Source organism: Vicugna pacos, chromosome 11 (genome assembly GCF_048564905.1).
Source record: "Vicugna pacos chromosome 11, VicPac4, whole genome shotgun sequence".
Classification (NCBI taxonomy): Eukaryota; Metazoa; Chordata; class Mammalia; order Artiodactyla; family Camelidae; genus Vicugna; species Vicugna pacos.
In genome coordinates, this window is record NC_132997.1 from 53,020,486 (window position 1) to 53,045,652 (window position 25,167).

General features: G+C 32.6%; 1 protein-coding gene across 2 annotated transcripts; it reads left to right on the top strand.

The window, feature by feature from the left end:
* On the top strand, nt 1-24,626 carry SLC25A16 (solute carrier family 25 member 16). 2 transcript variants are annotated; one of them, XM_072971406.1, is made up of 9 exons: nt 1-277; nt 5,228-5,320; nt 10,043-10,176; nt 11,232-11,295; nt 14,245-14,366; nt 14,637-14,703; nt 18,493-18,655; nt 21,764-21,832; nt 22,963-24,626. In XM_072971406.1, exons 1-9 carry the CDS (start codon nt 148-150, stop codon nt 23,066-23,068), a joined length of 948 nt encoding a protein of 315 aa, XP_072827507.1. In that variant the 5' UTR covers nt 1-147; the 3' UTR covers nt 23,069-24,626. The 2 variants fall into 2 exon arrangements, with proteins under 2 accessions (XP_072827507.1, XP_072827506.1); XM_072971405.1 differs by having other exon boundaries at nt 22,991-24,626.
* Nucleotides 24,627-25,167: the final 541 nt, after the last annotated feature.

A 25,167-nucleotide genomic window follows, 5' to 3' on the forward strand; every position in this document is an offset into this window, starting at 1 on the left:
GTACGCCATCAGCCCGCGCCGCACAGCCCGTGATATTCCGTCCCGCCCGTGCGGCGGTCGGTGCCCTGTCACCGCCTGCTCCGGCCATGGCCAGGGCCCTTAGTCTGTAAATTGACGACCAAAGCTCCCGACGCGGCCCTGGTCCTGATGGCGGCGGCGGCGGCGGCGGCGGCCCTGGCGGCCGCCGAGCCACCCCCCGCGATGCCGCAGGCGGCAGGAGCCGGAGGGCCCGCCGCCCGCCGAGACTTCTACTGGCTGCGCTCCTTCGTGGCCGGAGGTGGGTGTCCGCCGGGAGGACCTGGCCGCGCACGGAGTGGCAGGGGCGGATCCGGGGCAGGGCGGTTGCGTGCAGTCGTGATGACATTCTTGGCTCTTGACTCTGGCTGCTTCAGTGCCCTGCCAGGTGTTTGCCGGGAACTGCTGTAATCTCTTTCTAATAATCGCTTGACTAAAGACAGCAGGATCCTGGGAAGGAAGGGCCTTGAGGGGAGCGGCTGGGGACTTGGAAGCGTTAAACTAGGCACCCATTCTTCAGGGTTGGATAGCAGGGGAAAAAATGGAGTCCCTTGAAAGACCCTAGGGTTTCATTGAAACATGATGGGCATTCCTTTCTTTTGTAGTGTAGTGTAGAACTGGATTTTGCATTTTGCTTAAAAGAAAACAAATATTGGAGGTCAGCTTTTTAAAGATGACTGGGAAATTGTGTGAAACTATCTACGACCAAAACTGGTTCCGGTGATTCCAGCAAACTGCCACAGCTACTTGACAGACAGCTAGTGCAGCCCTCCTGTTGGTGTGGTTCATACTGTTTCTCAAAATTTCTTCTGCTTTCCCATAGAGAGATGTTTCAGTCTCACCCTGTTAATTGATTGAATTGTCATCACTTAATTATTTATTAAGGCTAGGAGTTTTTAAAATGCTGCATTATGAGGACTTGTAGAAAGATATCTGTATGCTGCAGTAGTATTAAAAATTATTTTGTTCTACTGATAAAAAGGACTTTTGTTCATTTATACAAGGAATATTTGAGTGCCTGCTCTGTGTCTGCTACATGCTCAGTGGACATCAGGGAACAAAACAAAGATCCTGGAGTTTACATTGGTTGGGGAGTGGTTGTGAGAAAGACAATAAACAAAATGAAAAAATAAGTTATTTGGTATATTAGAAAGTGAGGAATGCAGTGGGAAGAAGTAAAAAGGAGAATGAGGCTAAGAAATGGAGAGGTTAAGTGCATATAATATTAAGTAGGATAGTTTGTGCTAGGTATCATTGGGAGCGTAACTTGAGCAAACTCGAAAAAGTGAGGAAGTTTAGTAAGTTGATGTGTAATGAGGAGCAGTCCAGGTGGAGAGAAAAGCTAAAGAAAAGCTAATTCAGAGAGGGTCATGTCGGTTCAAAGAACAGCAGCGAGACCTGTGTGTCTATAGCCAGGTGGTGGTGATGGGGGAAGGAGGGTAGAAAGCTAAAAGGGAGAGGAAATGAAGGGCCTTGGAAACCATTGTAAAGATTCTGACTTTTACTTGGAGTGAAGTAGGGAGCCATTTCAGGTCTTTAGTAGAGAAGTGATAATGTTCCCAAGGATCACTTTGGCTGCTCTATTGAGAATGACTGTAGGGATGTAAATCTGGAAGCAGGGAGACAAATTTGAAGGTAATTGCTGTAATTCAGATGATAGGTGGTGGTGGCTTGGATCAGGTTAGTAGCCAGGGAGATGGTGAAAACATGTGAGAACATAACCTGAATATAGATAGAATAAACGATTTTCTGACAGATTAGAGATGGGGTAAGGAAGAGAAGTCGAGGGTGACTTATTTTTGCCTGAGCAGCTGAAAGGATGAACTTGTCATTGAGTGAAATGGGAAGGCTATAGTTGGAAGAACTTTCCTGATGGTTGTGGGGAGAGATCAGGAGTTTAGTTTTGGCCATGTTACATTTTGTGATGTTGACTAGACGTGGAAGTAGAGTCTTGGTGACATGTAGGCAAGAATAGCAACCAGGACTCTCATATGCTGCTGATGGTAATGCAGACAGGTACAACCACTTTAGAGAACTGGCTGGGTAGTTAATCTGTGAAGCTGAACATTTATATGCCATATGAGCCACCAGTTCCATCCACTCCTAGGTATATACCCAACATGTATGTATCTATGCTGTTATCTGTCATATTCATAATATTCCCAAAGGAGAAGCAACCCAATGTCCATCAATGTTAGATTATATAACCAAAATATGATATAATTATACAGTGAAATACTATGTAGCACTGAAAATGACTAAATTCCTGCCACGTACAACAGTGTGTTTGAATCTAATAAGCGTAATATTGAACAGAAGCAGCCAGACACAAAGCAGTGCATACTATGTGATTTTATTTGTATAAAGTTCAAAACCAGCCAAAACTAAATCCCTGTTGTTAAAACTCACAAAGCTGATTGGTTGTCTCTGAGAAGGAGGAGCAAATAGTGATTTGGGGAATAGAAGAGAAGGACTTCTGGGAGGCTGATAATATTATTTCTTGATTTGGGTAGTCCTTACGTGGGTGTATTCATCTTGCTGTAGTGCGGTAAGTGGCATACTTACAATTTGTGCACTTTCTTTATGTTTCTTACACTTTGATACATAAAAATCTTTTAAGAGGAGGAAGGGGATTGGAGACAGCAAGTATAGGAAACTCTACAATGGAATCTTGATTAAGCTGTGTACTTTTTAGAACCTTGCACAATTTTTTCTTTTTTATATAGTTTTTTGTTTTAACATCAGGTTTATTAAGGTATAATTTATATGCAGTAAAGTTCACCCTTTTTTGCGTGTACAGTTGAATTTTCTTGAGGGGGAGATAATTAGTCTACTTATTTATTTATTTCTTAATGGAGGTACTGGGAATTGAACCCAAGACCTTGTGCATGCTAAGCACAGTGCTCTAGCACTGAGGTATACCCTTCCCCCAGTGGAATGAATTTTGACAAACATGTTTTGTAATGACCAACTTAGCTGAGACATAGAATAGTTCCATCTCCCCCAGTTATTTCCACTTCCCTTTGTACTTACGCCTGTACTCTCATCTCCAACCTCTGGCAGCCGCTGATCTATTTTCTGTCCCTATAGTCTTGCCTTTTCCAGAACGTTATATAAATGTAATCACATAGTGTATAGTCTTCTGAGTCTGGCTTCCTTCACTTAGCAAAATGCATTTAAGTTTTACCCATGTTGCATGCATCAGTAATATGCTCCTTTTTGTTATTAGTATTCCATTGTATGGATTTACCACATTGTCTTCTAGTTTTTGGTTATTTGAATAAAATGGCTATGAAAAGTTGCATACAGATTTTTGTAGCCATTATAGGTGTTCCTGGTACAAGTGATATGAGAAAATACCGTTGGGCATGTTACTTACCCTCCTATTCCTCAGTTTCCCCATCCTTTAAATGGGAAAATAAGAGTACTTATCTCAGAAGGTTGTATTGATTAAATGAGAAAGTACCTTTAAAGCCTTGTCACAGTGTCTGCAGTTAAATATCTTAGCCTAATGCCTGGTTCAAAGAAACTTGTTAACTATTATTGTTGATTAGCAGTGTCCTTTGGCAAATACATTAAGTTCACTTGCTCACAATGAAGATAAAAGCTGCTTGATGTAACTCAATGGACTTTTGTGATGATTAACTGAACTGTAAAGTAATGTGATAAGCCAGTCAAGATACTATTCAAGGAAACTACTTATTCAACACATTCTAAATATTTACATGGTTAATTCATAACTAGAAAGATAGTAATGTGACAAACTATTCTGAAACCTCATATATCTGACTGCAAATTATTTTTAGTTTATTCTCAATTTTGAGTGACCATGATTGCTATTTCCATTAGTTCAGGTAACAGAAGCTTGATATAGAAACTTATACATGAATTTAATATTTGAGTACAAATAGGCATTTTATTTTTGAGTATCTCAGAATATGAATTTTAGCATCATTTACATGCTGAGCTGTTAAGCAAATGTGTGTGGATTTTGAGTGATCTTACATTTTTAAAAGTTTGTAAAGTAAGACTCTACATTCATTCAATAATTCAAATATTTATTGAATACCTGTTAAGGGACAGGCCCTGAACTGGTTTCTGGGGGTGCAGTAGTGAAAAGACCCACAAAATCCCAGTCCTCTTGTGCCTTCTGGAACAAATATGCAGTGATGAAGAGCTTAACATAATCATAAAAAGGACAAGGACTTTTTTATCCGCCTTTTTATAATAATAAGAACTCTTTTGATTTGAGTGCTTGCTACATGCAAGGTTCTTCAAAAAAGTGTCTTAGTTCTTTCAGGCTGCTTTAAAAAAATACTATAATGTTGGTGGCTTATAAACAACAAACATCTTTCTTGTGGATCTAAGTCGGGAAGTCCAAGATCATGGTATCAGCAGATGCGGTATCTGGGGAGGATTTGCTTCCTCATAGCTGGCACCTTTTCACTGTTTTCACATGGGGAAGAGCCCAGAAATCTCTCTCGGGCCTCTTTTATAAGAGCAGTAATTTCATTCGTGAGGATCCTAATCACCTCCTAAAGGTCCTACTTTTAAATACCATCACTAGGAATTAGTTTTCACCATATGAATTTTGGGGGAACACAATCAGTTTGTAGGAAAAAGTCTTTTATGTATTACCACCTCAAAAGCAAGCTGAGCTAGTAGGGCTGACCTGCAATTTCTTCTTGATCTTTTCAAATTTTTTTTTTTTATGTGGAAAGTGTAATTACACATTATGGATATACCACAAATTAATTGTATTTGATGGATTCCAGACAGGTTTTGAAAGCATATTTTTGGATCTTTTGAAAGTTTGACATAACTGAGTTGTCTAAATAGGCTATTAGTTAAACCAAAGGATTAGCAAAATCCTCTAGATGTAATTTATTTCTGAATCTTAAAAAAAAAAACCACATTGTCATCTTTATATTTCATATTCCTTCTATTCTGCTTTAGTACTTTTATTGATACAATGAAATAAAATTATTTTCATTGTGATTACTAATGGCTTTGATCAAAAGAGAGCATTTACAGAATACTGAATACTTTTATTAACTAAGAAAATTAGGGATACAAATTTCATTTAAATTTTGAAAATATATCTAGTAAAGATTTTAATTTTAACACATATTTAACTTTCATCAATTAAAGAGATATGTGCCTTTAAAATAGATATTAATATTTTGATTTTTGATCTTTTCAAATTTTTTAGGTATTGCTGGATGCTGTGCCAAAACAACAGTTGCTCCTTTGGATCGAGTAAAGGTTTTATTACAAGCTCACAATCACCATTACAAACATTTGGGTGAGTTCATGGATGCTAAAGACAAAAATTAAAAATATTATCCATCTGTTGGCTTTGTTTCCAGTTGTGAATTATAGTGGAAAGAGGACACAAAATGGAGTTCAAGTTTGGGGGCAAATTTTGTAAGGGATGTATCTCTTATCCATTTTAATCTTTTCATTTGCAGTAGTGGTTATATTTATCATTTTAGGATACTAATATCCTCTAAACCAAAATCTTTGAATTATTGAAATAAGTACTACATATTTTTTATTGAAATTAACAAATCACATCCTTTACAGACACACATAACAACTCAGCTTGATTTTTTAAAAGAAAATCCAGTTAGTGGTGGAGATAAGGTTTGCTCCTTTTAAACACTTAAACATGCCATCTAGATATCATAGAGGAAGCAGAATACAATGAAATTAGTATATATGGATAAACTTAACACTGTTAAAAAAAATTGAGCCCTTAGTTGTTCCTTACTAACGTAAAAATCAGCTGTTATAATTAATGTGGACACTCTAATAATACGTCATTAGTGGGAGTAGGAATTTTTTATAGCTTTTTTGGAGGGCATTTTGGTAATATGCATCAAAAGTCTTGAAAAGATACATGCTCTTTGGCCTTACAATTCTATTTGTTTTAAGGAAGTAATCAGAAATGTGCTCACAGATGTATATACAAGAATCAGAACATTATTTATGTTGGTTAAAAAAAAGCCCATGAAAATGTTCAATAATAGGGAATTGACTAAGTTAAATTAAATATTTAAATAAAAAAATAAGCCCATAGACTATTTTACAATCATAAAATATTGTAAAAGAATATTAATTGGCTAGGAAGAAAGTTTATAATGTGATTAATTAAATGGAAAAATATTACAAAATGGCTTAATCATATTGCATTTTGTCTAAATAAACGTGCTTAGACATAAGGCTAAACGGACAAATAATGAACATTAAGTGGTTAAATTCAATGGTGAGATTATAGGTAATTTTTTTCCCTAAGCTAATTTATAATATGTGTTGAACATATATTAATTTTTCAATTAGAGGGAAAACTATATAAAAGAAAAATATTAATGCAGACAGAGACAAAGAAAGAAATTAGGTCAAGGCAACTAATTCATATTACTCCATTGCTTTATAGTTTCATGCTTCAAGAGATGGGAATGATGTATGCTCTGCATGATTTATGCAGCATCAGTTTATAAGAAAGATGTTTAACAGAGTGAATAAGAATCAATCATTTTAACAATTGGGTTTTTTAAATGTGATTTTTCTAAAAAAATGGGTTGTATATTTGTTATATTTGTTGTGGCTCATTTTTTGTCAATATTTTTAACACTAAGTAAGTCTATACTTAAAAATTTTTTTCTTTTCACTTAGAACTTTTATTTAATCCTTTTTTTAAAGAGTTTTCTTAAACATTTTAAAAAGTAAACCACACTTAAACAGTATACCACACTTACATATACCATACATAAAAAGGAGATAAGCAAGGGGGAAGGGTCCTAATTACCTCCCCCTCCCACAAAAAAAGCCAAAAAAAAAAAAAACAAAAAAAAAGATAAGCAAAACATATACCTTATCTATAAAAACTTCTTCACATTCATGTTACTACTATAATGAATCAGTTTCTGATTCATAGTCCTTGACATCACAGTTTTGTAACAACTCATGTTTTTCACATGACACTGTTCTCTGTGACATAAAGTGTACTTTAAATTCAAAGAAAGAAATTGCTACTATCTCTGTGTCCAGAAGTGAATTCTGTATCTTCACAGTGTACTGCTTATGTATAGAAAGAATCAGACCTTTGAATTTATTGAGAGATTATATAAAACTGGAAAGGAAGGAAATAATTTTCTTTTGTTGTTTAAATTGAGGGTGAAAAGGAGATGAATTCTATTACCCAGTATCTCGGGGTGTTTGACAATGATCCCACATATGAATGTCTGAGCAGGATTGTTTTATTCCTTTAAACTTCTCTCCATGCTGATGTATGTTGTTTTGTTTCCTGATTTGTAATCATTAGATTACATATTCACATAAGATTTCATGCTCTACAGGGTTGCACGCATGGGTTGCAGTGTACCTTACAAGGCATGCAAAATGTGAAATAGAATTCCTGGAGTGCAACAATGAACTATTGGTGTAGTGTATGGAGTTTCATGTGTGTTTAGAATATATAAACCAAAAAAAAGTTTTTAAGGTGTTAGTGGCTTTTAATTTTATTTTAAAAATGTTGTTGGGCATTTTATTCTAGATACCTTCCTTTTTACATGCATAAGATAGTTTTAAAATTTTGCTTAAACTTAAAAACATGATTTTTCACAGTCAAAGATGATGAAGATATGCTATTGAATAAAACTTCTACTTTAACTTCTTTTTAAAAGTGTATGATGTTATTTCTAAGGCAAAAACTGCTTTTTATTTTGAATCAAAATTACTGTGGCCAACTGAAAAGGAAGGAGTATAATTAGAATTTCTTCCCTAGTTTGCAATGAGTGTAAAGAATTTTTTCCTGTAATATATTGAAAACCTTTGACCTCCATTTACAGCCAGTGTGATTATAAAAATAGGTAGATGAATCATAAAAGGATTCTTTAAAAATCCTTACTTTTAATTTAGGTACCTTTTCATTTTATTTATTTTTATTTTTTGAATGTATAATATTTTCACAAGTTCATAATTCAGTAAGAGCAAAAGCAAGCACATTTTCCCTCCCATTTCCTCCTTAGAAATTAAGCATTTTTACAATTTGCTTCCGTTTGCCTTCAGGCTAATGTATACTACACAAGCATATGCTTATATTTGACTAAATGTTAGTTCCTTATACTCTTAGCTTGATAAAATAAGTAAAGATACAGAGAAGGATCTAAATAACACACATGCTCAATATAACTTGATATAAAGAGACACAGAGGACTTTGCACTCTACAGAGAATACCTGTTCTTCCCAAACATGCTTATAACATATGCAAAAATTGGTTCAGTGTTATGCCATAAAGAAAATCTCCATTTTCCAAGGTAAAAATTGGGGCGAGGGTATAGCTTAGTGGTAGAGTGTGTGGTTAGCATTAACGAAGTCCTGGGTAAAATCCCTAGTACCTCCATTTTAAAAATCAATCAATCAAAGTAAAAATAGTACAGACATAGGTTGAAGGAGAAAAACAATGTAATTTTCTAAGTGGATATTTAAATACCATTTGAAAAGATTCAACATCCATTCTTCCTCTGTTTGTCTTTCTCAGTTATTTTGTTTTAGGTGAGTTTTTTTTTTGTAACAAGCATAGGGTTAGATATGGCCTTTTAATAGAATTTGAGAGTATTTGGCTTTTAATAGAGGAATTTATGGCATTTAGATTTTTTTTTTCCAACCATTGATTTATATCTTCATTGTGCTTTTCTTGTATCTTCCCCAGCCACCCTCCCTTGCATTTTGTTTCCTGGATTTTCTTTTTGAAAGTGCTTTATCTATTTCACTTCTATAAATGATTTCTCTTAAAATATTTATAATAAAGAGTTTTACAGAATAATATAATAAGCATATGTGGAGCCACACAGTTTCAGAAATAAACATCAGTACAATTGAAACCTCCTCTGTATTTCTCCCTCATCATCAGCCTTCCTGTCCCTGCTAGGTGGCCATTGTTCTAAAGTTGATTACCCTTAAATTGTTATAAATACATTTGAATAAAATTAAACTGTGCTTAACTTTAGTCTTCTCTTCCAGCAAAAGGATGTCTTTGATAGCGTTTTCTTTGGAGGAGAAGGGGGTGAATATAGTTATATTATTCATGTATTTTGCAAGAACTTTATATATTATACATATAGCTGTTTTATATATATATATATACACATATATATATATATGAAATAGAATTCTTTTTAATAGCTTATTAGTCCATTTAGAAATGTGCTTATTAAAATACTTTTAGGATATGTCTTTTCTTGGATGTTAATAAGTACCTACAGTTTTAATTTCTGGGGAGGGATCAAAAGGTTATTTGAATTCTGAACTGTGAAATGAGCTCAGTGATTTACTTTCATATTTGATCAAATTTTTGTTGGAAAAATTTGGAAAGAAACCTGAATTTAAATAGTTTAATAATGGAATGTAGAAGTCTGTACAGCAAATAGGATTAGTAATTGACATTTTCAGAATAATAAACATATCATTATATCAGATGAGAACTTAAGCCTTTATCTGTATTTCTAATTAAAGTATACTATTAATGAAAATTTGCTCCCCAATTTAAATAGCTTTTTAATTAGTAGGTTTTTTATTTTTTTCTTTTATTTAGTAGTTTCCTACATAAACAAACCATGCATGTAACTGGGTCAGACTGGGAAACCTTCCTTCCTCCTTGCAGAGAGTCAGTCATCTGCAGTACAATATCTGGGCTTTGAATATATTTCTATTAATATTTTTACTTTGCTATAAATTAATATAATTTATAGTAATTATAAATATAATTTATTATAGTTTGCAGCTGTTCTTGCTATAATGTGTTTTCTATTTTTACATGAGGAATGTTTACATAATTTGGGCATATGATTTATTTTAAGTAGATTTAACTCTTATATAGAAATTACTATTCATATAATTCCTCAAGCAAAAATATGAATAATAGTATAGTAATCTTTATCTGTGATTGTCATGAAAATTTGAATTTAGGTAGTTTTCTCTGTTTTAATAGTATTTTTCTTCTAAAAATCTTTCTAAAAATAGGAGTATTTTCTGCATTGCGTGCTGTTCCCCAAAAGGAGGGATACCTTGGATTGTATAAAGGGAATGGTGCAATGATGATTCGAATCTTTCCCTATGGTGCAATCCAGTTTATGGCATTTGAGCATTATAAAACGGTACTTAAACTTTTATCTTGTTTTCCTCTTTTGTGTCCTTGAATATCATACTTAATTGACAAAGCATTTGCTTTGACCTTTGAAGTTACTTTGGACAAATGGAGAAAGTAGTGCCTTTTTGAAGAAATAAGACTTGTAATAGTTTAAAATTTTAAATACAACTAGGTTTTGGGGTTATCTATTCCAAAATTTTTAGTCATTTTTGAGTAAATTGTTCATGTTCACACTTACGAAGAAGAGCCATAGTATTCTTCAACTAGATATTAATAAATCCATAAAATATTAATAGCTTTTGATGTGCTTTTTGTTTCTCAACTGTAGGAGAGGACCATTGTGGCTTTGGATTTTCTAATTAAATAAAATAGTGAAACATATTGTGAAAGTCTGTTTTTAAGTAATGCTATAAGTTAACAGCTTTTCCCATCATACTCATTAAGTTTCTCTTCCCTGGCTGACTCAAAGTTTATCCTCTTGAATATTTTAACATAGAAAGGGGTTAAATCCATTACATTTCATAAGGTATCTTAAAATGAAAATTAAGCCATAGAGATTGAGAACGTTCTAAGCTAGTCAGAACTACCATCAGTATATCAAGACTTCATTGTCTACAGTAGCATTTTATTCTACTATTCCCCTTCACATTTTAAATATTTGTGGTCATCAGTGTGTAGTGGAGTATATTTGGCAAGATCGCTTCTGTTTAAGTGTGTAAGTAGAGCAGGTGCTACAGAGGAAATACCTGACCTCATTATTATGTGATATAACACTGCCCAGCTTTATATATTTGTACTCATTTCACTCACATTCAATACTAGTTTTCTTTTTTACTAGTTTTGTAACTCTTTTGAGATAAGTTTTCATTTTTAAACAGTGAAATGGGCAACATTTAAAAAATATTTCATTTAAAACCAGTGTATGTATGTTCCTATATGACTGAAGCACTGTGCTCTATACCAGAAAATTGACACATTGTAAACTGACTATACTTCAATTAAAGGAAAAAAAGGATGCTACATTAAAAAAAAACTCATTTAATTTGATGTTTTGGTTTCTAGTTAATTACCACAAAGCTGGGAATTTCTGGTCACGTGCACAGATTGATGGCTGGATCCATGGCAGGTAAGAGGAATGGGTATATTTTATTTCTGCAAATTAATTTTCTATTAAAATACTTAATTTGAGTTAGATAACATGTGTGACATTGATTAAGTAGCACACATTTGTTAACTTCCTATGCTCAATTATGCAAGAAATTATTAATAGTCCAACTCAAAGTGTTTTATAGTAGGAGATTGTAAGGAATAGTCTAAACTTACAATCATGTGAAAAACATACATTCCCATTGACAATTCTACTTCTGGAAATGTTTATGTTTTTCTTTCAAAACTTAAAAAAAAATTGTAATGGCTGTAGTAATACATATTCCTGTACAATGAAAATAGTTCTACTACTAGAAGCAATCACTATTAGCAGTTTCTTATGTATGCTTTTTTCTAACACTATTTTATAGGATTAGAACTTTTCCTTTACAGTTGTCTCAAGACTCTTTTCTATATCAGTACATAGATCTTTCTATTTTTGTAAAGATTTTTATATCCTGAGGTGAGAATGTACCATTATTTATTTACTCAGTCTCGTATTGATTGACATTTGGGATATTTTCAATTTTTGTTTTACAAATAATACATTGTACTTGCGTGACTATATCTGTAGAATAAATTTTGAGAAGGGAAATTACTTCACCTATCAAAAAATATGTATATTTAATTTTTGATAGACCTTTCCAAACTGATCTCTATAATGCTTTCAATAGTGGTTTTCTGTACATACTGTTATCAGCACTGGGTCTTATCAAATTTTTATCATTTGGCAATTAATTATGAGTAAGGTTGATCAGCTTTTCAAATGTTTATTGATCACTTGTATTTCTCTTACTTTCAGCCTTGAATTCTTTCTGTTTTTTAAATATTCATTTTTATGAATTTGTGAATTAGGACATTATTTTTTTCTATCAAATATTGTTAATATTTTATTTCTCAGTTTTAGATTTGTCTTTTAACCTTATTTGTGATTTTTTAGAAAAGTCATCCAAAAGTTCTCCCCTATATAGAAATTTTACATAGCCAAATGGATTAGGGTTTTCCTTTGTAGCTTCAAAATTTTTTGTTGTGTTTAGAAATGCCTTCCTCATTCTAAGATGAAAACATTTATTCATGTTTTCCACTAATGTTTTTTATAATGATGTGGGGTTTTTTTATGTGAGTTGTTCATTGCCATTTTCTGAGACCTCTTGTTTACCATGTGGGACTACTGTATAAAATGGCATCCACAAATGGGAGAAAATATTTTCAAATGATAAGATGGACAAGGAGTTAAAATTCAAAATATACAAAGATCTCATACACGTTAATAATAAAAAAAAAAGCAACCCAATCAAAAAATGGGCAGAAGACCTAAACAGACATCTCTCCAAAGAAGACAGAGAAATGGCCAACAAACACAAGAAAAGATGCTCAACATCACTAACTGTTAGAGAAATGCAAATCAAAACTACAATGAGTTATCACCTCGTACTGGTCAGAATGGCCATCATCAAAAAGTCTACAAATGATAAATGCTGGAGAGGGTGTGGAGTAAAGGGAACCCTCAAGCACTGTTGGGAATGTACATTGGTGCAGCCACTTTTATACATATTTCCCCCCAATAATCCTCTGGTTATGCTTCTCTTCTTGAATTCTTGAGCATTAATGTGCAGGAAAAGAGAAATTGGAAATGGAGGAATTTTGATGAAAAGAGAAAACAAGTGATTTGATTTTCAAAGGAAAGTGTCAAAAAATAAATAGCTTGAAAAGGAAAAGACTGGGAGAATAATAATAGCTGATATTTGGATGTATTATTTACTACGTGTCAGGGATTATTCTAAGCATTTACATATATTAACTCACTTAATCTTCATAAAACTCTAAATTGAATAACTACTGTCATGACATCTATCTTATAGATAATGAAAATGAAACCCAGGTTAAGGAGCTTGCTCAAGGTTACATAGCAGGTTAGCTGTAGATTCTGATTTGAGCTCAAGCAGGTTGACTCTCAAGCCTATACTGTTTCTCTCTTTTGACCATTTGACCAATTTTGGCCATAAGTCAAAAAAAGTAGTTTAAGAAACAGACTCACAGACATAGAAGACAAACTTATGATTACCAGAGGGGAAAGGGGTTGGGGGAGGAGGGATAAATTGGGAGCTCAGGATTTGAAGATACAAACTAGTTTATATAAAACTAGTGCTAGATGACTTGACAGGTAGACTATGTATATGCTTAGGTCCTCAGCAAAGCAGGGACATATGGTATTTTTAAAAAGCATTGATAGTCATCATGAGGAGAATCAGAATTTAGTTGGATATCCTCAAACTTCCTTTACAGTGCAGCATTGCTTTTAGTTTGAACAATGTAAGATGTCATAATCTTTTTTGTGTTTAGGGCTTCTAAAGCTGTAAATCCTAACTCTGTAGGCTTCATAATTTAATACTTAGAGTGAAGGGTAAAATATGATTGTCAGAAGAATGTTTCTCACCTCCCATCTACTCCAAAGATAAGCAAACATTTAAAATCATTAAGTAGTTGTCAAGATTTATCTGAGTACAAAATTATTAGAAATCTTCTTGCTATATGTGCTTTTAGGAATATTGAACAGCAACCAAAAAAAAATCCTTCATAATTTTTAAACATCTTTGTTGAAGTTTTATTTTTCTTTTGGAAGTTTTGATTGATTGTTCAGATTTTAAAGAAATACACTATATAAAAACATGATGAAATAAATTAGCTGAAAAACTGTAAAAGTAGATCATAGATTTAGCATAATGTGAGTTTAGCATTAATCATTGGCATTATTTTTACCATTCTCTGATGTACAATTAGGTTATGCCACTTCCTCAGCCTGACTCATGGTCTTGCAGCTCTTAAACTAATGCCTCCTTTACCTTTACAAATTTTTGAATTATAGGAAAGATATAGATATAGATATAGATATAATTCTTGTACATTTAAGTTTCTGCTTTCTTTTCAGGTATGACAGCAGTTATCTGTACTTACCCTCTTGACATGGTTAGAGTACGCCTAGCATTCCAGGTGAAAGGGGAACACACTTATAAAGGAATTATTCATGCATTCACAACAATTTATGCAAAGGTATTTCATATTTAATTTTCTTGTTTATAACATGTCCTTTTATATTTAGGCAAATATTTTGATGTATCTAAATAATATCTAAAATTTGATGTATCTAAATATTCTTTTATTTATAATTATTGACATTAATAATAATTATTATGAAAACACATCTGTGTTTCAGAGTGTGTCTCAGAATAGTTCTTTTGTTATAAAATATGTTTTTGTTCTTTGATATTTATCATAATGAGCCCAATGTAATTTCACTTCTAATTTTTCTTCACTCAAAAGGAAGGTGGTTTCCTTGGATTTTACAGAGGCCTGATGCCTACTATATTAGGAATGGCTCCATATGCAGGTATGTTTCAAATTTGGTGAAATCTTGATTTTTTATTTTCTTGCAGGAATGATTTTTAAAGTTTATTATCTCTAATCTATACAGAATTACTTTTTTCCTCCTTAAGTATAACCATTTATTAAATAATTTCTCCTTTCCCCAGTGATCTGTAGTGCTACTTCTGAAAACAATAATGGGGTGCAGTTTTATAATAAGTCTTTATATTTGGTAGGACAAGTCCCTTGGCCTTATGCTTCTTTTTTTTCAGGCATGTAAAGGCTATAGATATTTTGCTATTCCACGCACATTTTAGAATCAGTTTTTGATGTTGCACAAAAATCCTTGTTGGGGTTCTGAGTGAAATTTCACACAGATCTTGGACATTTTTGTTAGATAGATTCATAGGCATGTTATAAACTTTATTGTGTTTTTTAGAAATTACATTTTTAGTTTATTGTTTGATTTAATTTTATGTGATTTTATAACTAGGTGTTATTCTACCTGTTGATATTATGGCCAGCTACCACGTTACTTGTAGATGCTTTGGGTTTTGTGTGTGGACAATCACATCCTGTGCAAATAACATCATTTTTCTTACTTTTGTTCGAATCCTTATTTCTCTGTCTATTTATGTTTTCCTTACTGTACTAGTTAAGGATCTATAGTGCAACAGTGAATAAAGTGATGACCCTGGGCATTTTGGCTCGTTATTGATTTTAAAGGGAATGTTTCTAATATTTATTTAGTATAATATTTACTGTAGTATATACCATTTATCAGGTTGAGGAATTTTGTTAAAAATTTTTATCTGAATTGGTGTTGAATTTTATCAGACACCCATTTCTACTTTCACTGAGGTGATCATTTAGTTTTCTCATTTAATCAGTTAATTTGATGAATGATCCTACTAGATGTTCTAATGTCAACCCAAATTGCTTATGGGATTCAATTTACTAGTTGTTTTTAGAAGTTTGACATCTATATTCATAAATGAGATTAGCTTGTAATATTCTTTTGTAGTGTTCTCATATGGTTTGGGTATCAAGGTTACATAGGTCTCATAGAATGAGTTGAAGAGTATCTCTTCATTTCCATTCTTAAGAAGAATCTGTATAAAATGATTAGAGTTATCTGTTTCTTGAATGTTTTCATTGTGAGATGATTTTTAAATACTGCTTTAATTTCCTGAATGGTTGTATGACCATTCAGATTTTCTATCTCTGTGAGTTATTTTTGGTAATTCATACCTTTCTTTACCATTTTGAATTTGACTGTTTTGTGTTAGTTTTCAGTGTTCTTGGCAGAAGGTTTTCCTTATTTCTTTGTATTTTTTCACACCTGCTATGTCTATCGTCATGTTCTTTTTTATTTTATTTGTTTTATAAGTTATCAGATTTTATAAAGAATCAATTTTGGCTTTCTTTCTCTAATCTGCCTTTAATATTCTATTTCATAGATTTTTTTCTTCATGTCTTAATTGTCTCCTTTCTGGGTTTATTCTTCAGTTGGATGTTTACATCATTAATTTTTAACTTTCGGATTTTTTTTCCTGGAATTTAAGTGTTTTCTCCTAAATACAGCTTTAGCTGCATCCCTTGAGTTTGTTATTTTATTTATTTGTTTTTACTTAAAATTCGGATATTTTCAAACATATTTGAAAGGTGGCAATAGTAAAATGAACCACCATGTACATATCACCTAGCTTCATAGTGATCAACTCATGACATTTTGTTTCATCTATTCCCCTAATTACTCCCTCTACCCTTTATTCCAAATTATTTTAAAGTAAAAATACTTCATTATTTCATCCACAGTATTTCAGTATTCAGCTCTCTATGCTTTTTTTTAAAGCATAATTGCATACCATTATGGAACTGTCTTAATATCATCTAGTATATTGTCATTGTTCAAATACCCCCCACCCCTAATTCATAATTAGTTTTTGTTCAGATCCAAGTTAATATTTGCCTGGGACATCTTTTTTCATCTTTTTATTTTCTACTTTTTCATGTTTTTATGTCTTAGGTATTTATTTTATAATCATCATATAGCTGGGTATTTTTTCAATCCAGTTAGTAAGATCTTTTAATTGCCAGTTATCTAATGGTTATTGTGATTATTAATATATTTGGACTTGCTATTGATTACCACTTGTTGCTTTTCTTTTTATGTTTCTTTTTATTCCTTTCTTATCTTGTTTGCTTTTTTTTCTCAATCCTTATCCCCCAATCTTTTATGAATATGTAAATTTATTTGCCTCCTCCTATACTTGGTGGTCTTTACTTATTTAGTTTTTTTCTTTTTTTTCTTTTTTCTTTTTTTTTTTTTGGTGGTCATTTCATGAGCTCATTACTTGATCTTAATTTCTGAGTTTCTGACCCAGTGATTCCATCTTCTGTAGGCCCAATGGCAGGATTCATCTCATTGACTCTGCTCCTCTTGGTATCAAAATGTGGAGTCATTCCACCTCTCTCATGGGCTGCAACTCCCAAGTGGGTCCCAGATTATATTTTTGGAAAGTAGTAGTGCTGGGGATTCTTGGAGACATTCTCTTCCTTTTTGTAAGCCCAGCAATGGATATAGTTATTCTGCAATGACAAAGTCTCTCAGAATACCTAGACTGCCGTTATGCTGGAAGCAGAACTCTAGTTTTTTGCTGTGTATTCTAATCTTTCTAATTCTTTTGTTTTTAGTTTTCAGTTGTGAAATACATTTTTTACATACAGTATATGTTTAATTTTGTTTCTTAATTTTTCCCCATTTCCCAAATATTTTTTATATTTCTGAATACTCTTTACAGACATTTTAATTAATTGTGTTATTTTTAATTGAATACCATTCTGCATTATTTTGATATTTCCATTTTTCCCTATTTATGTTTAATTTGCTATGAATTTCCTTATTGTGTGGATTTTCTGTATTTAATATTAAGTCTTTAGGATACTTAGGATTTCCCAAATATAAAAGTGTATGAATATTCTAAAGTTACAGATCATCATTACAAAATACTGTAAGATTATAAGAATTTTATATAAAGAATAAATGCATATGTTGAGGTATTATCCTTGACTGAATTTTTGTTAGTGCTGATTTGTTCTTAAGCATCAAGTATCTTTTTAAATATTTTAAAAAATTTGTTAGATATCAAGATATCTTGAGTAATGCTTAGTTGCTTGGAATGCTTGAATTCTATTTTTGGTTTTATTAATATATGACTTTAATGGCTCTATTATAAAATCATGTGAATATTCAGCAAGCACCAAATGTACATTATCAATAACTTAATTCAATATTCATTAGATTCCGTATATCTTATGAGCCTCTGATGGTCATACTCTTCCTTGAAGACAAAATTAGACATTATGAGTTGAAATAACAATGCTTTATCACTTCTGAATTTGTTGCCTCTATCTTGCATTATTACTGTCATTGTTACTGTAAATATAAGTTGTCACATTTACTTAAAATTATTAATCACAAATTTAATTCTTATGTGTAACCTTGGAAAACTGTTTAATTCTATTCATTTGTGAGGTGGCGTTATACTCAACTACTGCCTTTATTCAGTGAACTGAACTGGATATTAGTGTGTGAAAACCAATGTTGTAATTTTTATAGGTGGTAATTTTGTTATTTTTAGGTTATTTATAAACATTAATAAAACCTTTTTATCTTAGATTAAGCCAAACACCAGAAATCAGGAAATGCGTAGTTAGTTCCTTGAGTTAATTGGTTATTGTGTAAGAATGGTGCCTTTTCACAGCTCATGTTCTGTTAAGCATCGTGGTGAATTTATATTTTGTTTTTCAGGTGTTTCATTTTTTACTTTTGGTACCTTAAAGAGTGTTGGGCTTTCTCATGCTCCTACCCTTCTTGGCAGACCTTCATCAGACAATCCTAATGTCTTAGTTTTGAAAACTCACATAAACTTAATTTGTGGTGGTGTTGCTGGAGCAATAGCACAGACAATATCGTAAGTTTCTTCATCAACTTAATTCAGTCAAATTACATTTACTCAATCCTGATTTTCCACATTGGTTAATCATTTTATTTTTTCTAATAGATTATGAAAACATAGGATCCCTTATAAAATATAAGTATTAATTTAATACATTTTTTTCAGATGTGCCTGCACTTTAAGCATATTATAAATAACTGCATGCCAAATTGACCAGATTAGTTTGAACCCATTCAATTTCTGTGCCTTTTAAAAGAAAGGGAAAAGAAAGCTAGAAAGAAATACTAAGTACAGTCTTCATTCATATTTTCTCATGAATTTGCCCATGTGAAGTTCTGAAATTTGATCCATTTATCTTGTGTGTGTGTGTGTGTGTGTGTGTGTGTGTGTGTGTGTTGGCACAACTTCTCTTGCATTAAATCTTGAAAGCCTACTTTGTGCCAGACAATATGCTAGGCATTGGGAGTTTTACTGAAGGGAAAACAAAATTATTGCCTTGAGAAGCCTATACTCTTATTAAGATGGTAGCAATTCAAGAGGATTTTATATTAATATAAATTGTATTGGGGACATAGATAAAGGTATTACTATATTATAATTGGAAAAGTGGCTTCAAAGGATTTCCCTAGACCAAGAGAGACTGAGTAGATGAGATAAAAAGATGCTAGAATACCAAGAAGCAGGAACTTTTCAGGAACAGGAAGAAGAAAAGCTTTCTTTGACTGAGGGGTATCCTGAACAGCAGGGAGACAACAGGAAACAGTAGTGTCACAAAAGCTCAAAAAAAGAGTATCCAGTGGAAGAAGTTAAAGTAAGATAAGTACTGAAAAGTAAGGTGTTCATTGGGTTTTACAATTAAGGATTACTTTTGAGAAAGCAGATTCAGGATCATTGTGGGTGGGAGTGGATCATACTAGATTGAAGGTAAAAGAAGAAAAGGTGTGTGGTTTAGTTTTGGAAACATGGCTGTGGAACCTTATTCGTTGGCAGAGACATGATTACCTTTAGCGATTCTCAGTCTCTTCTTGGTTTTACTGCCCCTTATTCTTTATCATTTACTTCCAACTTAGAACCATAAAATGTCTTCTCTTTTCCACTTCTCATCTTAAGCTGTATTCTGCACCCATTGAGTCTTAACAGATCCAGTCGCTCCTTTCTGGTCTAACCTGCTTTTAATTGTTCTAGTTTCTAGATTTTTGTAACGGTGCCCTCTTTTTGTGATCATTCTCCCTGCCTTCCCTTTTTTGGTTTCTTGCTGATTCATGACTTCCTCTTCCTACATGTCTGTGCTGATTTTTTTAAGGCCCAGCCAGACTTTAGTCCTCTGCTCTTCTCATAAATACCTGAAATAGCTCATCTATCTTTATGGTTTCAGTGGTCACCTCTGTACAGATAACCAGTTCTATTTAAATCTCCATTACTTCTCTAGCAAGATCTTGAATGTTTCTAGTTGGACTTCTGTCCTCTGTGCAAACTCCATAATTCGTGTATTACTTTCTTGTCGTCTTCTTCATGAGAATCTTCAGCTCTCAACTTTCCTACTTGTTACTGATAACTATTAATCTTCTAGTCCTTCTAATAACTTGAAATCATTTTTCACATTGTACATATCCAGAAAAGTTACTGTCTTGTCACTTTTTACATTAGAACATTGTCTAGAATGCTATTTTCTTTCTTTCCCATTGTTATTTCCCTAGTTCTGATCCTTGTACTTTTTCTTCTTACTTTCTGTCTATTAATCAATTCCTTTTACCTACATACATCTTTTCCTGTTTGGAAACTGAATCCTTCAGGTTGAGCTTTTGGTCTCTTTATTCCCCACAAATTTTTTTCTTCACCCCACCTGCCATTAAAAAATTATTCATGGAGATGCTATTAAAATGCAAAGGGAGCTTCATCCATTGGTAATATTATTTCTTAAACTGTTTGGTTGGTACATGGGTGTTTTTTATTATAACTATTTCATAGTAAATTTAAGTGTATATAAAAGTATATATTTTTGTCATATATCACTTTTGTATATATTATGTATATTTTTACATATATATGTATACATATGAGAGCTTTGACTAGGAAAGTAGCTTTGTGATGCTGGAGAATGTCTCTAAGACCTAGTTTTATTATCTTAATGTTGGGATAACTACCTACTTTATGCAATTGTTGTGAAGATGGAATGAGATAATGTACATGAGTTATTTGGCCTAGGACCTAGCATAAATAGTCAATTATAGCAAAATAAAAGTAATTTAAAAAATCATCTTGGATCCTACTCCAAATAATGATTACTTTTGTATATTTCTTTTCAGGCAATCTTTAAAAAATTTTTTAATTGAGGCATAATTGACATACAACATTATATTATGTTCGGTGTATAGCATAACGATTTGATATTTATATATATATGGCAAAATGATCATGACAGTAAGTCAGGTTAACATCTGTCACCATGCTTGGTTTCAGAATCAGGCAATCTTTTTACATAGCGTTTTCTCTGGCCTTTAAATGCAATTTTCTATATTGTTCATTTTAGCCCTTAGGGAGAATTATTTTGTTGATCTGCTGTCTACAGGGACACTTGCTGAACACTTTTAGGGTAGTGGTTTTCAACTAGGGGTGATTTTGCCTCTAGTGGACATTTATTAATGTCTGGTTGTTACGTCTCGGGTTGTGCAACCAGCATCTAGTGAGTAGAGGCCAGGATGCACCTGAACATCCTGCAATGCACAGGACAGCCCCCACAACTAAGAACTATCCCACTCAAAATGGCAATAGTGCCAAATTTAAGAAACCCTTTCTTAGGGTTACAACAATGAAAAGCACCCAGTTTATTTCTTCAGGAAGTGGCATTTAATTTGGCTTTGGAGAATAAACAGAACTTGATATTGGATGATGAGAGAGAAGAATTATCTCATCCAAGGGAGCCACTTAGGCAAAGGCAAGGAGACCTCTCTATTGTTACTTGATTTTATTCATGTGCCTATGTCCTGATTCCCAGAGAAGACAAAACAATAACAGAATAAGAGCACGTTATTTCCTATCATACAGAGGACTTTGTATTCAATAATTGGCTTAGTAGAAACCTACAAATCATTTTTCAGTCCTTCTGCCTTTTTCTGCCTTTAGCTACCCATTTGATGTAACTCGTCGGCGAATGCAATTAGGAACTGTTCTTCCCGAATTTGAAAAGTGCCTGTAAGTTCTTCATTTGTCATTGTTCATTTTCTTTAGGAAATGAAATTTTTAAAGTAGTTAGGGGTATAGGACTGTGATCTCTCTACTAGTCTAGATCTTTCATTTTATCTCCCATAGTATATACTTTGGTAACTTTATGAGAATTTAATCAGGTCCCAACCTTCCTATTAAAAATTTCACTTTACAGCACCTCTGTTAAATAGAAATATAATGCGAATCACATATGTAGTTAAAAGTTTTCTGGTAGCCACATTAAAGAAAGGATAAAAAGACACAGATGAAATTGTTTTAAAATATTTTATTAATATGTCTAAAATATTATCACTTCAGCATTTCAGTATTTTGCATCCCCCCCCCCTTTTTTTTTTTGCATACTAAGTGTTTGGAATCCAGGGTGTATTTTTCCCTCATAGCACATCTCAGTTGTGGACTTGGCCACATTTCAAGCTCTCAGTACACACATACCGCTGTTGGCTACTGTAATTGCATAGCACAGCCCTAGAGTTCTCTATACTCCGTAGAGATTTAGAATCATTCTGTTTGATTGGTGATGTACTGTCTCTCAGGGGAAGAGCAGAATATTTGTTCAGGATCTTGAATTGCCTTTGTTCACTCAGAAGATTTTTTTTAAAGATTTCAGTCAAGATTGCCTATTGAAAGGGAAAGGCAAAGCCCAAAATGTTGGTCTGAAAGGAAAGAACACTGAAACAAGAAAGACTTTATTGCTGAAATCTGAAAGATAGTTCCTCAAGCTTTAGTTCAGCCATCTGCTAGTTATAGCAGAGAACTTGAGCAGAAATGGAAGCTTAAAGGGCAACTGCTCATACATCCTTTAAAAAGACTTTATCAATATTTCAAATATTATTATGAAATAATGTCGCTAGTAAATGTCACAGACACAGTACAAACAAAATATATTGTATTAATGAGCCCTGAAATTCTATGCATAACACTTGTACTTGTTTGGAATTAGTTGCTGTTTTATTGTGAATTTTTAGCTTGTTTTAACACCTACCTTCCAAAAGCTATTCGAGATGGCATTTTAGCTTCTCTTAAAAATGCTATTATGAACTAAAAAAAAAAATGCTATTATGGATCCTGAAATTGTCTGTTCATGAGGAGGCATAAAGGTGTCATTATTTAACTATTCTCTTTCAGTACCATGAGGGAGACTTTGAAGTATGTCTATGGACACCATGGAATTCGAAAAGGATTATATCGTGGTTTATCTCTTAATTACATTCGCTGCGTTCCTTCTCAAGCAGTGGCTTTTACAACTTATGAACTCATGAAGCAGTTTTTTCACCTCAATTAAAAAAAATCATGATTCCTTTTCCTTAATAAACTCTCAGAGGGAGAAATAACATGTTAATTTGGGGGAGACCATTACTTGAAAGGGGATATTTTACCCTGTCACAGGAACCACTGGTATTTTAGTACTTGATTTTTTTTATTCATCACAAATCAAAAGTGCTTACTATTTGATGCCAAAAGTTGTATCTTAGAACATTGCAAAAAAATTCCTGAGCTGATGCTGGCTAATCAGTAAGGTTATTTGAAACCATTTTAAAGTGTTATTTGGAAGTAGAACTAACATAAAATGGGATTCAAGGGGTTGCCATTAGTTTTATCATGCTTTTCCAAGCTTTTAATTGCAATCATGATTTTCAAAGACTAACATTGGTTATTGTTATTATTATAAACAGGCTTAGTTATATTGTAGCAGAATGATGAGAACTGAAAATTTAAGTAATATAAAACATAGCTTAGAAGCCAGCATTGAAGTATTATTCTTAACTATCTCTCTTCTCATAATTCTGCTCCACTGGATAATAGGATAAACAGTTTTTCTCTTCATTTTTTTAATAAAGTAAATGTTGTATTTAAAAAGTAGCTATGTATAGACTCAGTAAGTCAGGAATTTTCAGATATTGCTCAAATGTTATTACAAGTTTCTATGAGTGATTTAAAAGTATTTTTAAAAGTCAGTGTATTTCCCAAAAGCAGTAATAATAAATACAGAATATCTTTGTTCTCAAAACAGATTCATATTATAGATTTGTTTTTGTTAGGTAATTTGGTGTATAGTAGAAAACGTATTTATGTGGGCTGTGAAATATTCATTAATATAGATGTGAAGGTCAAAGAATGTTTCTAAGGTATTATGTCATGATATATCAACTAGTTCTTCCATATAAAATAATTTTAGTGCAATATAAACTTAAGTAGAAAATGTAAAATGTGATTTGAATTGCTATCCTTTATATTAAGATTAAGAATTCCATTTATGTGTTTACAGTACTTTTTATGTTTTATTATAAGCATGACAAAAATGGAAGGGGAACAGTGATAGTTCTGTCCTTAGAAGTAGCAATTTGTAGAATTGATATAATTTTTAAGACATTAGAAAACTAAGTTGAAAGTTATTTCTGCTTCAGTTTTTATTCTTTTGCATAAAGGATTTCTTGTCATACCGTGGTAAAAATTAGATGAACTGGTTTCATTTTCAAACTCTTTATTTTAAAATAAATGTGTATCTTTGTATGATTTATGAGTGTAAATTTTTACCCACAGGTAAAAATACATGTGTTCCTAAAACTATTTTGTATATTTTCATTTCTGGGCTACACTGTAGCTAAATATTGTTATCAAATCTCAAGATTATTTAAACGTTTTAAATGAGTATTTCAGTTATGTTATCAATAAAAGAGGACTGCAAATATTTTTTTAAATAAAATTTTGCATTCTATGTCTGTTACCGAATGTATAGGATATTAAAAATAAATTTTATTCATATTTCAACAATTATTCCTCTCTTTCAACTATTTATATTATTGAAGCACAAATGTTAAACATAAGCAGTCAGAATGGAAGGATACTTAAAATAATGACAGTATTTATATCTGATTTATTTCAGATTGATAACCCAAAATCTTGACATTATTTTCCTTTTGAAGATTGAATATTTCTGATTCACTCTCCATTATTACTCTTTTCTTGCCTTTTGGTGGGTATATCCCTCTGATCTGTGGAATGGGACAGTGATTTTGTCTAGGGATTGATAAGTGAGGTGTACCATTTCTACCTCTTTTTAAAAATGTTTAAATTATTTTTTAAATTTTTTGGGGTGAAGTAATTAGGTTTACTTATTTGTTTTATTTTTAGAGGGGGTACTGGGAGTTGATCCCAAGACCTTGTGCATGCTAAGCATGCGCTCTACCACTTGAGCTATGCCCTTCCCCCAATTTCTACTTCTTAATGGTGGCCCATATGGAGCTGGAAAAGTTAGTGGATACATATGATGATATCTCACCCCTTTCTCCCCCAGAGTACTC